The 12,662-nt window shown below is 42.5% G+C and overlaps 1 protein-coding gene across 1 annotated transcript in view; it reads right to left on the minus strand.

The window, feature by feature from the left end:
• ZNF827 (zinc finger protein 827) overlaps positions 1–12,662 on the minus strand; it is a 146,121-nt gene that overhangs the window by 89,665 nt on the left and 43,794 nt on the right. The window contains exons 3-4 of the mRNA XM_054990598.1: positions 5,236–5,408; positions 1,726–2,206 (exon numbers count right to left, since the gene is read on the minus strand). Coding sequence (XP_054846573.1) covers positions 1,726–2,206; positions 5,236–5,408 — 654 coding nt within the window. The remainder of the gene's footprint in view (positions 1–1,725; positions 2,207–5,235; positions 5,409–12,662) is intronic.

The following is a 12,662-nucleotide window of genomic DNA, read 5'->3' on the forward strand; positions in this document are numbered from 1 at the left end:
TTCAGTCCCAGAACTACAAGGATTTGGGGCAGATGAAGACAATAAGCCAGTCCAAGAGGCATGACTAACGTATCACCAAGCAAAGAGTCATTATGGCAGTGCTGATCCCCTGCTCACCTGCCAATGACGACATTTACTGAAATGCAACTCACATTACATTTAAAGGAAGTCAGTGACCAATTAATCTCCATTTAAAAGGGCACTGTCAGTCTCCAGAGAGTGAAGTGCCATTTGTTAATTATGCTGGGGATTGTCAATGCCATGTAGGACAGGCCAGGGTTGCTTGCACATTTCCTATTCTCATCAAGTTTAAAACTTCTCCAAAAGTTTAATAATAACCATCCTAATTCTGCGACACAAACACCAAATCAGAAACTGAAGTTTGTTCTTTCAAGATGGCTTTGTATTACCTAAGGTTGCCAACTACCTGGAAAAGGTTATTTGATTAAGAAAAGAGTCTCTGCGCATGAACCATATCCTTTAACTGAAACTAATTTGGATGATACAAAATGGGAGACAATGGGGAAGCATCTGGGTATAATACCCTTTTCCATTTCCTCCATACCACAATAGGGCCATGGAGTGTTGACATAGAATTCAATTTTAATTTTTTACACAAAGCATCACAATACACAAATTACAGTTACATAAATAACTGTCGTTCCCATTTGTGGTTTTCTCATCTACTGTTGAGGTCCACATAGGGTTGCTAGGTCCCTTACCCTCCTGGCGGGAGGGGGGGACCTGGCACTCACTTTACTCTTACTTCTGAGAGTGACAACCTTGCGCTGCCCCAGCAGCACACCTGGGAGGCCTGTTCCCCTGCCTTCCCCCTTTCCAGACAGGTGAGTGGTGGTGGGGGCAGAGGGTGGGAGTGGGTGATCCCCTGCCTCCACTGGGGGAACGGCAACCCTAGGTTCACATGACATTTACACATCGGTGTAGCTGCACAGAAATAGCTAAATATCTAGATACATTAGATCTAACAAATCATAAGTGGGAGTCCTTTGTAAAGAATGATCGTTGTTGCTGCTCCCTGTCTCCTGTAGCCTGCTTTGTCACTCGTAAACGATTGGGTGACACTTGGGAGCAGTCGGGGGATGCATCTTGAATGGAATACACAGAATTGCAGACCCTTTTGAATATGCAGAAGCGCATTTTATTCACATATAAGGCCCATATATACATGTAGGCTTGATCCAAAGGGGGTATGTGTAAAAATATCTATCTGTAGAGATTACATTGTCCAAGTACTATTATTCATTGCTGATAATTATGCATAAAAGAGCTTCTTTTCTCCCATATTTGACTCAGACTTGTTAGAGATTGGCCATCGTTAAAGAGACCCAAAGTTTATCTCTCAGTCTAAAATACTAAAAGATTACTGCCTTGTTCAATCTATGTTATAAAAACACAAGCAGGAAGTAACATATGTGTGAGTATGTTTTATGCTGAATATCGAATTAGTTCTTTTGCAGCATGTGTTCAATTTCCTATCATGTTGCTCACTTTGGGAATTTTTTATACTCTAAGTTGGTATTTTCTCTTAATCTTGCTTCTTGGCCTTTGATCGTCCCTACTCCCCCCCCCCCCGCCACATCCTGCCAGACTCAACTGCAATCCCCAATTCCCCCTGCATGAATGACTAACCAATACAAGACTTTGGGGAGCTATGGATACAAAGAGACATGATGTTAGGAGGAAAAGAAGCTGCTGCCCACTTACCTGAGAGCTTCATGAGAAAATCTGATGCCATCTTGACAGAGATGTCCTGGCTGAAAAGTGCTGACGCTGTATTGGTCACAAAGTCAATGGAGTCTTTTAGCTTTGTACTGTTGGCAATTCTGTCAACAACACTCAGAGCAAAGGATGGGGAGGGGGTGCTGTTATCATCTTTGGGCTCTTCTTTTATCAGCAGAGGTGGGATGGCAGCACTAGTCTGTCCCGCTGTCTCAGGTGTTCTTGATGCTGCAGCAGCCCCTGCGTGGTCAGCTCCCCCATCCATCTGCAGTCCCATTCTGGAGTCATCATTTAGCTGTGGTGACACCTTGACATCTGTTTCCTGGATTTCTTCCTTCACTTTGGCTTCTGTCCTCAGGAAGTGTTGATGGCAACGCATGTGGAGTTTCAGGCTGAAGTGGCGAGAGGAGGTAAATGGGCAAAGCTGGCACTGAAATGTCTCTCCACGATCCTGGTGTTGGTGAACCTGATTCAGTTGTCGACAATAAAAAATACGGCTTTCAGACAAATGCTATACATACATTCTGTGGGCTTTGTCCCTGCCTCCTGCATCTGAATCAGAATCATTTTGTTGTTAACACTGCTATGGAACAAGTCCAGGGCATCCTTGGACTTGCCCTGTACCTAGTTTAGTTGTTTTGGAATCCTAGTTTGTAAAGAACAATGAAACGTATAGTTTGTGGTTTGGATGAAACAACAAACTACTGCTTGCTGCAAATCAGGAATTTTTCCAGTTGATTGCTGTCCACATAATACCTTTATTGGGATCAGTTGCAATGACACAAAGGTGTATACAAGCCATTTGATTGCTATATGTGAGAGGAGGAGGGAGAGAGTGCACATTCCCAAGGATTCCCCAAGTTCATGTTACAGCTATAATTAAGCCACAGAATTCTTTGAGCCTTCACATTTCAAGACTTTATCAGAAGAGATCTGTATTATGAACCCAAAATGGCACTCCCTTTATAAAGGTCAATTTAATGGTGAACAGTTCACAATAAGGATTTTCATCCTTATTGGAGGTCACTAGCTGAAAGTCACAGCGGTATTCAATATCAAACTAAAAGAATATTGTTTCCCAACTCAATTCCAAAAGCAAATATTTCCTAGAAAGTTTCTATTTTTGTTCCAATGGACCAGCCCATTCACTGAATATTTATCAGTGAAACAAACGTCTATCCTAAGCACATTTACTTAGAAATAAATCTCTGTTTCAGAGACTGTGTTTTCAATTTATGGTTCTGGTACTAATTACAGGTTAAGACGTGGAGACTTTCCACCTGATTTCCACCAGCTTCATGTTATATCCTTGGGTAAGGGGACAAAACACCACATAGTTAATATTTTTGTCAACACCTTCATGGAAATCTATTATCTGTTCTGAGTCTTAGGCATCACAAACAATATCAAGTAGAATGAGAAGTCCATCACAGGAAGTTTCTGACATTCACAGGGTCGAAAGCACAACCATTATTAATTTATTTCCCCCTAAAGGGAGTCTGCTTGATGTTGCTGCAGGCTTTTGTTTTCCCTTGCTGTATGTGGCTAATAGGGATGAGAATTCCTTTCTTTTAGTCACTGTATGCCTTGTATTAGAGATCAAAAAGAGTCCAGTAGCACCTTTAAGACTAACCAATTTTATTGTAGCATAAGCTTTCGAGAATCACGTTCTCTTTGTCAGATGCATGGAGGGCATCTGATGAAGAGAATGTGATTCTCGAAAGCTTATGCTACAATAAAATTGGTTAGTCTTAAAGGTGCTACTGGACTCTTTTTGATTTTGCTACTACAGACTAACACGGCTAACTCCTCTGGTTGTATTAGAGATGTCTCTGGAGCGTCCCCATCCCAGCTGCTTTCTCCTTGCAAGAGCACTGTATGGATAACTACATTTCCCTCCTTAGAAAGCACATTACCACAGGCAGACAGCTACTTGTATGAGACTAACTGTGCAATCCTAGAAAAGAGCAAGAGTCCAGTATAACCTATGAACTAACAAAATTTGCAGTAGGATATGAGATTTCATGAGTCACAGCTCACTTCTTCAGATATAGTTAGAATGTGAGTCCATCTGTCATATCTTGGAGAGTGGAGTGATTTCAGATGCTGAATGACAACAGCTGGTAAATGACAATAGCAGGCATGATTGGATTCAGTGGGATATGCAGAGGTGCAGTAGATGTGGAGAAACCAGCATTGGTAATGAAACAGGAAACCTAGGTCTCGACTGAAGGCCTGCAACAAACCAAGATGCCAACTTTGCTCTCATACAGATCCTGGCAAAAACAGAGACCACCTCACTGGGGAAATACTCATAAGCAAACAATCGTAAGCGAAGTGCATTATTATAAAGTGCTCTGGTACTTGTTTACAGGATGATAACCACATACAATCATAGAATGTCCAAATATGCCCCAGCCTGTTGTTTGCTAGCTCATATAGATCCTAGCAACACCATGAGTGGACCCAACATCAGCCATACCATCTCAGGTTCATATGCCTGCTCATCCTTCAATGTGATTTACACCATCACGTGTCAGCAATGTTCTTCCACCCTCTACATTGGACAAACTGGCTAGTCCCTTAGACAAAGAATTAATTGACATAAGGCTGACATCAGAAACCACAACATTCAAAAACCAGTGGGGCAACATTTTAACCTTCCAGGACATTCAGTTGCTGACCTGCAGAGGAATTTCACAGTGAGTTTAGAAAGAGAGACAGTTGAATTGCAACTGATAATGACACTCAAGACAATGCATCCACCTGGACTGAATCGAGACCTAGACTTCCTGTCTCGTTACCAATGCAAATTTCTCCACACCTACTACTACTCTGCATATCCCACCCTATCCAAACCTGCCTGCAGTTGTCATTCACCGCTACTGTCATTCAACATCTGAAATCACTCCACTCTCCCAAGATATAAGGACAGATGGACTCACATTCTAGCTGTATCTTAAGAAATGAGCTGTGACTCATGAAATCTCTTGTAGGTGCTACTGAACTCTTGCTCTTTTCTACTGCTGTAGGCAGACTAACATGGTTACCCATCTTGTGCAATCCTAAGCAGAGTTGCACCCTTCTATTAATTTCAGCTGACTTAGAAGGGTGTAACTCTGTCTAGGATTGCACTGACTGGCTATGATCCAGAAGAACTATGCATTGTCAAGCTTCTAATGTTTATTTGGGCACAGACACCACATCCCACAGAACCACAATCTAGGCAGTACAGGAGGAAGGGAACTACAAGCAATGCCCTGTGTGCAGGCTAACTGATTCATTGGACTGTGGCCAAAAAGTGAAAACATTTGTTACAGACATCACTAAGGCTACTGCTTTTACTGTCTACCCTTCCAGCGGTGAAAACGAATTCCCAACACTGATATGCACACTACAGAAAGCCACACCGGATTTTATTAGGAGCAGATTTTAAACCTTCAACAACAGCTTTATGGGCCAGATTTCTTCATTGCCAGAATCTGATGACCTTACCTTCATGTGTGATTTGAGATTGTCCTTGCGTGCACAGCGAAATGGACACAAAGGGCACTGATGACTTTTTAAGCCTGTATGAATCACCATGTGTCGTTTCCAGTAGCTCTTCCTTTTTATAACCAGGCCACAGATTGGACATTGGAAAGGTTTCCCACCTTCTTCTTCTGAGGCTTAGAACAAAGGTCAAGAAGAGAAAGAAAACTCCATTAAGCCATCAAGCACTTTCCCTCTTCTACGTAGCAAAACACTGTCTATAAGCTTCAGTATTTCTTCCACAGGAACACCTGTTGGATAAGTTTCTTTAACGTCTGAATTAATCTCTTTTAAGTAAAAAAATATTAGCATACAGAACCCTTGTTGCAGGCCCTCCCCTCCCCAAAATGGGTATCCTACAAGTGAAAGTGATGATGAAGTGATGGGTCAGAGACCCAATCTTACTGTGGACAACCAGTAGAGGATGCTACTGTGCCTTACTTAGGCACATAAATATAATCTTGTGGCTAATTTTTTTGCTGTTTGACCTATGTAGTACAGAGAACGTGCTCATCGCTTGCTTACTTGCTTTCTTTATTTGTAGCTGAAATATGCATGGGAAAGTTAAGTGATTATGGACACAGTAATCCACGGCTCTTGACTGGAAGCCATGCTGGAATTGTGAACATGACAAACTCCATTCCCAGCAATGCATGATTATGAAGTCACTGCTGTTGAGACTGTTCTGTTCTGACTCAAGAAAACCACTGGTGACACTTCAGAGGCAGTATACTTTTTTTTGTGTAACCCCACTCCAGAGAAAGCATTTCCTTTCATTTATACATATCAAGGTTCTTCTGTCTTGTGACGGCTTGTTTGTTTTTCATTGGAGATTAAAGCTGCAGGGAAATTCATCACATTCTTATTGGACCCCCCATTCCTACGATGCAGTGCATTGGGAATCCCACTGCAAGCTAGACTTTGGTCAATATGCGTGCCTCTTAATGGACTGATCATTATTTGGGGTCATTATTCAATTTCTCTTCAGCTCTGTTCCTCAGCTTGTTAGTACATTACACCCAACGTAATGGGTTTGATGCAGGGCTCCATTTGAGCCAAAGGAAGCACGACACATCTCAAAAACTCTGCTTTCAGTGTGAGCAATCAGGGGAAGTGGAGTGCACTTAAAGAACCATTGATCTCAGTGAACAATCTGAATATGGCTCCTCTCTCTAAAGGAGGGTTCCTATTGATATTTTTCTTATAAACTGCTATTCCTATTTCATGGCTATATTCTGAATATTGTCTAGAATCACATCATTTTAGGCTGGGAACACAACATCTCACAACATCTGTTGCATGGTTATAAGACTATTTGCAGAAGATTTGATTTCCACTTAATTCCACTCATGTGGATCCCTGGAAATAGTTTTAGCTGCTACGACCTGTGAATATTGTTCTTTGCATTTGTGGCCTAACTTGAGAGGAAGTGTCTCTGAACATGCACGGAGCATATTATCTTAAAGGCATTGCCACCAGCGCACAGAATTGAAAGGCTTGTTCAAAGGATGAAACTTCTAGGCAGACTTGCACAGTAACATCTGACAGATTAGCAATGCAGTTGTCAGTCATTATAGAAATATACACACCCAAGGTAAGGTAAAGATTGTTGAGAATTTATCATTTTAAGGGATAATCATCAAGTTAAATCTTAGCTGCTAAGAGGGAGAAAGGATTCTGCCCACTGAGTTGACACAATCAACTATCTGACATTACAGTGCAAATTCCTACACCTGTTATGAGAAAGTTTACAGTGTAACTGTGGAAACAAAATATTTCCATGACTGCTGAAAGAGTATCTGATTATTTTCAAAACTGCAGAAGTCGGCAGCGTATGTCTCATGATATTTGGGGATTACTTTGAGAATATTACAACTCACTTCCAAATGTATTCATCAGTGACTCTATTTTATGTCTTGAATAACTCAAGTATCAATAGTTTCAGGTGGGTGGCTATGTTGGTCTGTAATAGAAGAGCAAGATTCAGGTCCAGTAGCACCTTGGAGACCAACTAAATTTCCAGGGTGTGAGTTTCCAAGTGTCAGTACATTCTGTGAAAGGGAATGCAGTGATAAAGCTGGTGTGATAATCCCCCCTTCTGTGAAGAGACAGGATTAATTCACCAGACTGCAGAGTGTCTTACTGGAAAGATTGTATATACTTAACTGGGTTCAAATACTTGTGGGGACCATATGGTCCTGCATAGACACAGGATTCTACTTTTTGGCCCCTTATTAATATCCCCCAGCATTCAGAGATGAGGAGGGTGATACTTTAACGCAGTGATTTTCAGTGACTCAAGAGCCACTTGTGGCTTTGTCATGCCACCTGTGGCTCTTCTGAGCACTGTTCCCCAATTTGGCACCTGCCTCGTATTTCAGGAAAGTGGCCGCAGTCTTTGATCTGTGGGGCTCGGGGATGGAAACCGATTCCTACCTGGAAATAATAGGCACCATATGAACAAGTAAACTGCAAGCCACCTTGAGGTGTAGTCATCACATCAGGGATGGAAGTAATTGTGGCTCTTTGGGTTGATGGTATTGTGAATGTGGTACTCGGCAAGCTGTGGATGGAGTATCACTGCTATAAGGGTCTTTTCAGCAGTTGCCCCCTTACTGTGGAATTCCTTCTGTCTCTCCCTGCACTTACAGCACAATCCTGAGGGGGCGGGGGCAAAAGTGCTCAGAGAGCTGACGAGGAGTTACACCAGTGTATCCCAGATTTCTGCTGATGTAACCCCCCTCCCATGCCACTATGTAAACCTGGCACCACTCCACCTGGGCTGTGGGCATAACCACAGAGTAAGTCCTTGCACCAGCATGTCTGAGATGGGGCGCGAGATAGTCAACTCCCTAAGCTGTTTCGGGCCCAGCAATTGTTATGGATTAGCCAGACCCCGTCAGCTCGGACGAGACAAAGGACTTGGCAGAAGGGGGTGGGGCAAGTGAAGCAGGGCTCAGCCCACAGCCAGCTACAGACTGCCCACCACAAGGAGCTGTTATCACCTGTCCACTGAAGTGCTACCATCTGTGTCAGCACTCCAGGTGTTCAAGCCCTTGAGTTGGGATTGAGCAGCACCCCATCACCCACCTCGCCTCCTCCCTGTAGCTGGAGTGCAGACAGAGGAGGTTCTGGCACGAGACGCTAGAAAGAAGATGGAGTGCATGTCTAGCAGCTCAGAGACAACTAGATCTAATTGAGAAGGAAGAGTACATGGGCCACATGCAGCTTGGCTGCGAAACAAGTATCTCAGCTATAAAGGACAGAGAACCAGAGTGACCAGCTGTGGAAGCAATGAGTCAAAACCACTCTTGACTCAGCTGCTACTAACCATATCTCTGCCTTGCTCCTGTGACTTCAGATTGTTCCCTGGATTTCATCTTCAGACTGTTTCCTAACCTCCAACTTCTGCATTCACCTCAGACCTGCTCTAGTAACGACCCTCTGATTTAGTGCATGACCTATGGACCGAACTACAAATACACTGTACTAGCTCGCACCCCCTTCTTGCCTGTGTGGACCAACTATCGCCCTGAACCACTCAGCGACCAGAGGGACCCCCAGACAAGAATGCCCCCGGGAACCCTTTCAGGCAAGTCGTGACTTGTCAGGGAGGCTGAGGGGCATGGCTTTTCCAGCCCCCAGTAATCCTTCTCAACTGCCCTTCAAGCCAGCCCCAGGTGCAGTTCCCCAGGCAGCCCACAGGTCAACCCCACTCCAGAGAAAGCAGCACAAGGAATGGCTCTCCTGGCCCCGACTGCCATGCTAATAGGCACAGTTCTTTACCCAGGTGAGGGAAGTTGGCAACACATGTGCAGACATCCTCTTCACTTTGCGCAGTTCAATCAAGTCTGTATCAAACAACAATTCCCTCCCTGTCTGTTTGCTTGCCTGTTCAGGACAGTAGCCCCTCACCCTCATTTTCCTGCAGTGCTACCCTTTCACAAATACCAGTGAATGGTCTCTGGCTCCAGACTGGTACGGATGGAGTGGCCCCAAAGAGGCTCCAGGTGCCTCCATGCCTTTGTGTTGCTCTGCTGCCAAAAAGAGCACATGTCCAGTGGCACCTTGGAGGCTCCAGACCCAACCAGGTTCCTTCCCCCCTCCCCCCCCTCAAATTCACAGCAGGTAGTGGGGTGGAATTTGGAGTGTTGCCTGTGTGTGTCTGGCAAGGGAGGGGCTGTTAGCAGTTAGAACCGCCCCCATAATATTAGGGATATTCATGGCATATCATGGATATGCCATGAACCCCTTCTCTAAATATGCTTCTGGCATTAAAACTACTGCCCAGGCAGGCAGAAAACATGGATGCTGCTGCCCAAGCAGGAAGCCAGATTCTACCCAGGAGACGGAATGTGCAAATAGGTAAGGCCAGGTCAGCCTTGACCCCCCTCCCTTGCCCCGGAGGCATGCTAAGGATCCTGATACAATAGGGCCTTCCCAGAGTTCCAAAGTTAATCAACACATCCCACCCTATTGATCTCACCCTAACCACTTTCCTATTCTTAAGCATTTCAGAGGACTGATAGCCTCACCCATTCACCTTGTGGGTCATCAATCACAATTTGATAACTTTAGTTCTGCTCGGGAAGACTTAATCAAACCTTCCTAATTCTTTGTTACATCCCACAGATGGTTTACTGACTTATTGTCCCACTTTGGGAACAGTTCGCCAGCTCTTTATGTCACCCCACAGACAACTTTCCAATCCTTTGTCCCGCCCTGGGAACAACCACTTAATCCTTTGTTTTTTGGAGAGGGTAGAAGGTGCAATCTAGCCCAAGGTAGGATCCGTGGTATAAGACAGGCTGCCCCTCAGCCCCAAACTGTGTGCATGCTTGGATCCAGCATCCCACCCTCGAACTCTGTTCGAGCCCTTCCGCCCTGAAGTGCCAGCCGCTCATCACTCCTTCTCTCTCTCTCTCTCTCTTGGATGTCTGGATGGTAACTAAGCCCTGACTTTTACTCCTTTACCTAGTTAGCCTTGAATGCATGTTGCATGCTGTTGATTTTTGTTACTTTCAATAAAGTTTCCCTGTTTGTTTGAAAGATCTGTTTATAGAACACACAATGCAAAAATTATAATTTTAAAATTTATAAATTATAAATTACAATTTTTGAATTGGAGAAAACGGCAGCTTTGGAGAGGCAGACCTTATGCCATTACATCTTTGCTGACTTATGGGTTGCCAGGTCCCTCTAGCAACTGGTGGGGAATGGGGGGAGGACGTGCCAGGTCACAGGGGGCTTTCTGGTGATGTCACTACATTTCCAGCGACATGCTCCAGGAAGTGACATAAGCATATTGCTGGAGGATGCCAGGGACGCTTAGGTGTTTGGACAAAATTCTGTGGTTCCATAGAGTTTCCCCAAATATCAGCACATCTCTGGTGTTCCCTTGCAATGCAGTGCCATCACTGCTGGGTGCACAGAGAGTGATATGAGTGCATCGGAATGCTGCCTGTCCTCTCCCCAGTTTTCTACCAGTGCCAGCTGGTACCAGGGCGTCCCCATTAGTACCAGGGAAATAGTAAACCTACTGCTGAGCTCCTTGCCCTCCCCAGACTTCCCCCTTCCCAGGGACTGCCTGCAAACCTCCAGAAATTTACCAACTCAGAGTTGGCAACCCTAAGTGTCCAGTTAAACAAAGCAGGAAGTTATTCAGCATACAGATTAGTATAGCAGAAGGCACAAAGAAAGATTTTTCTGCATTTAAAAGTAAACAAACACATTTGGCTTGATTTCTGGTGATTATTCCAAGTGTGGTGGTGGAGGAATATTACAGATTTTTTTTAAAAAAAAAGTCAAACAGAAGATTTCAAAATACTGTAAATATCTGCATAGATATTTGAACAACTAAATTTTCAGACCTTCTGGCTTTGATTGTGCACTTTCATGGCTATTTTAAATCTTAGTTATCAAGAACACGGATTGAGAAGTTGCCTTGTACGGCAGGTGCCTGCTCCCCCTAAAAATAAATTAAAGAAGAAAATATATGCAAATTTGTTTAATTCACATAATGTGAGAAAGTTATTGAAACTATATTTAAAATATTTATATCTTGCTTTTCCACAATGCCAAATGTTGTTGTTTTGGTAGGTACAGAACACCTTGGTGCAGAATTTATATGTTTATTTTTATTTTAAAATATTTATATACCACTTCTCAGAATATGTGCGAGACAGAAATATACAAATAATGTAGGTGGCATTCATAAGGGAGTAAATGGTTTTTCCTGGGAGTAAAAACCACTGAATAAAATGGGATTTACTGCTGAGAATTGCTCCCATAAATCCCTAAACACCCAGCAGAATATAAAATCAATTAACAGTGCAATCCTAAGAAGAGTTACTCCAGTCTAAGCCCACTGAAATTGATAGCATTAGACTGGTGTAACTTTGTTTAGGATTGCACTGTAAAACCAAGAAAATAGCTAAAACCACTCAAACAGCTGAACCAACAGCAGAAAATCTGAAACAGAATTATGTACAAATGATGATCACGTTATTGCTAAAATGTATAAACTCCTGTTGAAATTTGAGACTAAAGAAGAGCAAGTGAAAGATTCTATGATAAAATGGGCTAAAAACTTTGGGTATAATAAACAAATGGAACATGGGAGAATATGTGGATGAAGGGTCTTAGATTTACTTTGAGTTCTATGCTCAAAGATAACTTTTATAAAATGATGTATCGTTGATATATGTCTCCACAAAAATTAGGTAGGATGTATAAAAATATTTTGAATAAATGTTGGAAATGTGAACAGCACGAAGGGACATTTTATCATCTTTGGTGGACTTGTAAAAAGCCAAAAATTATTGGACACAAATTCATTTGCTAATACAGAAAACTTGAAGATTAATGTACAATTAAAAACAGAGGCCTTTTTGTTGGGATTAATGGACATTTGGCTAGAAAACAGACATGGTATTTTGTTTTTATATATGACAGTGGCAGCAAGACTACTATATGCTCAAAAATGGAAGAATCCGCCACTGCCTACAATAGAGGAGTGGACTGTGATGGAGTTAGCCAAGATGGCTAAACTTACTGCTTTGATTAGAGAGAAGACATTATCCTCATTTATAGCAAACTGAGAACCTCTTATTGACTTTTTGCATGAAACTGAAAGAAAAATGAACTAATGATTTTTGGTTTTGAAGAGTAAGAAGGAAAAAAGGATTATAAAAAAATTAGAAATTTTATTCTGATAACAATAAATCAAGTGTGAAATCTGTAATCATGTTAATATTTGTGGTAGAGAAAAATCAAAAGCTTTTCCTATATTTTTCTTTTTTTAAATTTCTGTTTTTAAAAATCTTTCAATAAAATACTGTTTAAAAAAATATGCACCAAAAGTTCTCAGATGACAGAAAGATAAGAGATTG

This window comes from Eublepharis macularius, chromosome 10 (assembly GCF_028583425.1).
Source record: "Eublepharis macularius isolate TG4126 chromosome 10, MPM_Emac_v1.0, whole genome shotgun sequence".
Taxonomy (NCBI): Eukaryota; Metazoa; Chordata; class Lepidosauria; order Squamata; family Eublepharidae; genus Eublepharis; species Eublepharis macularius.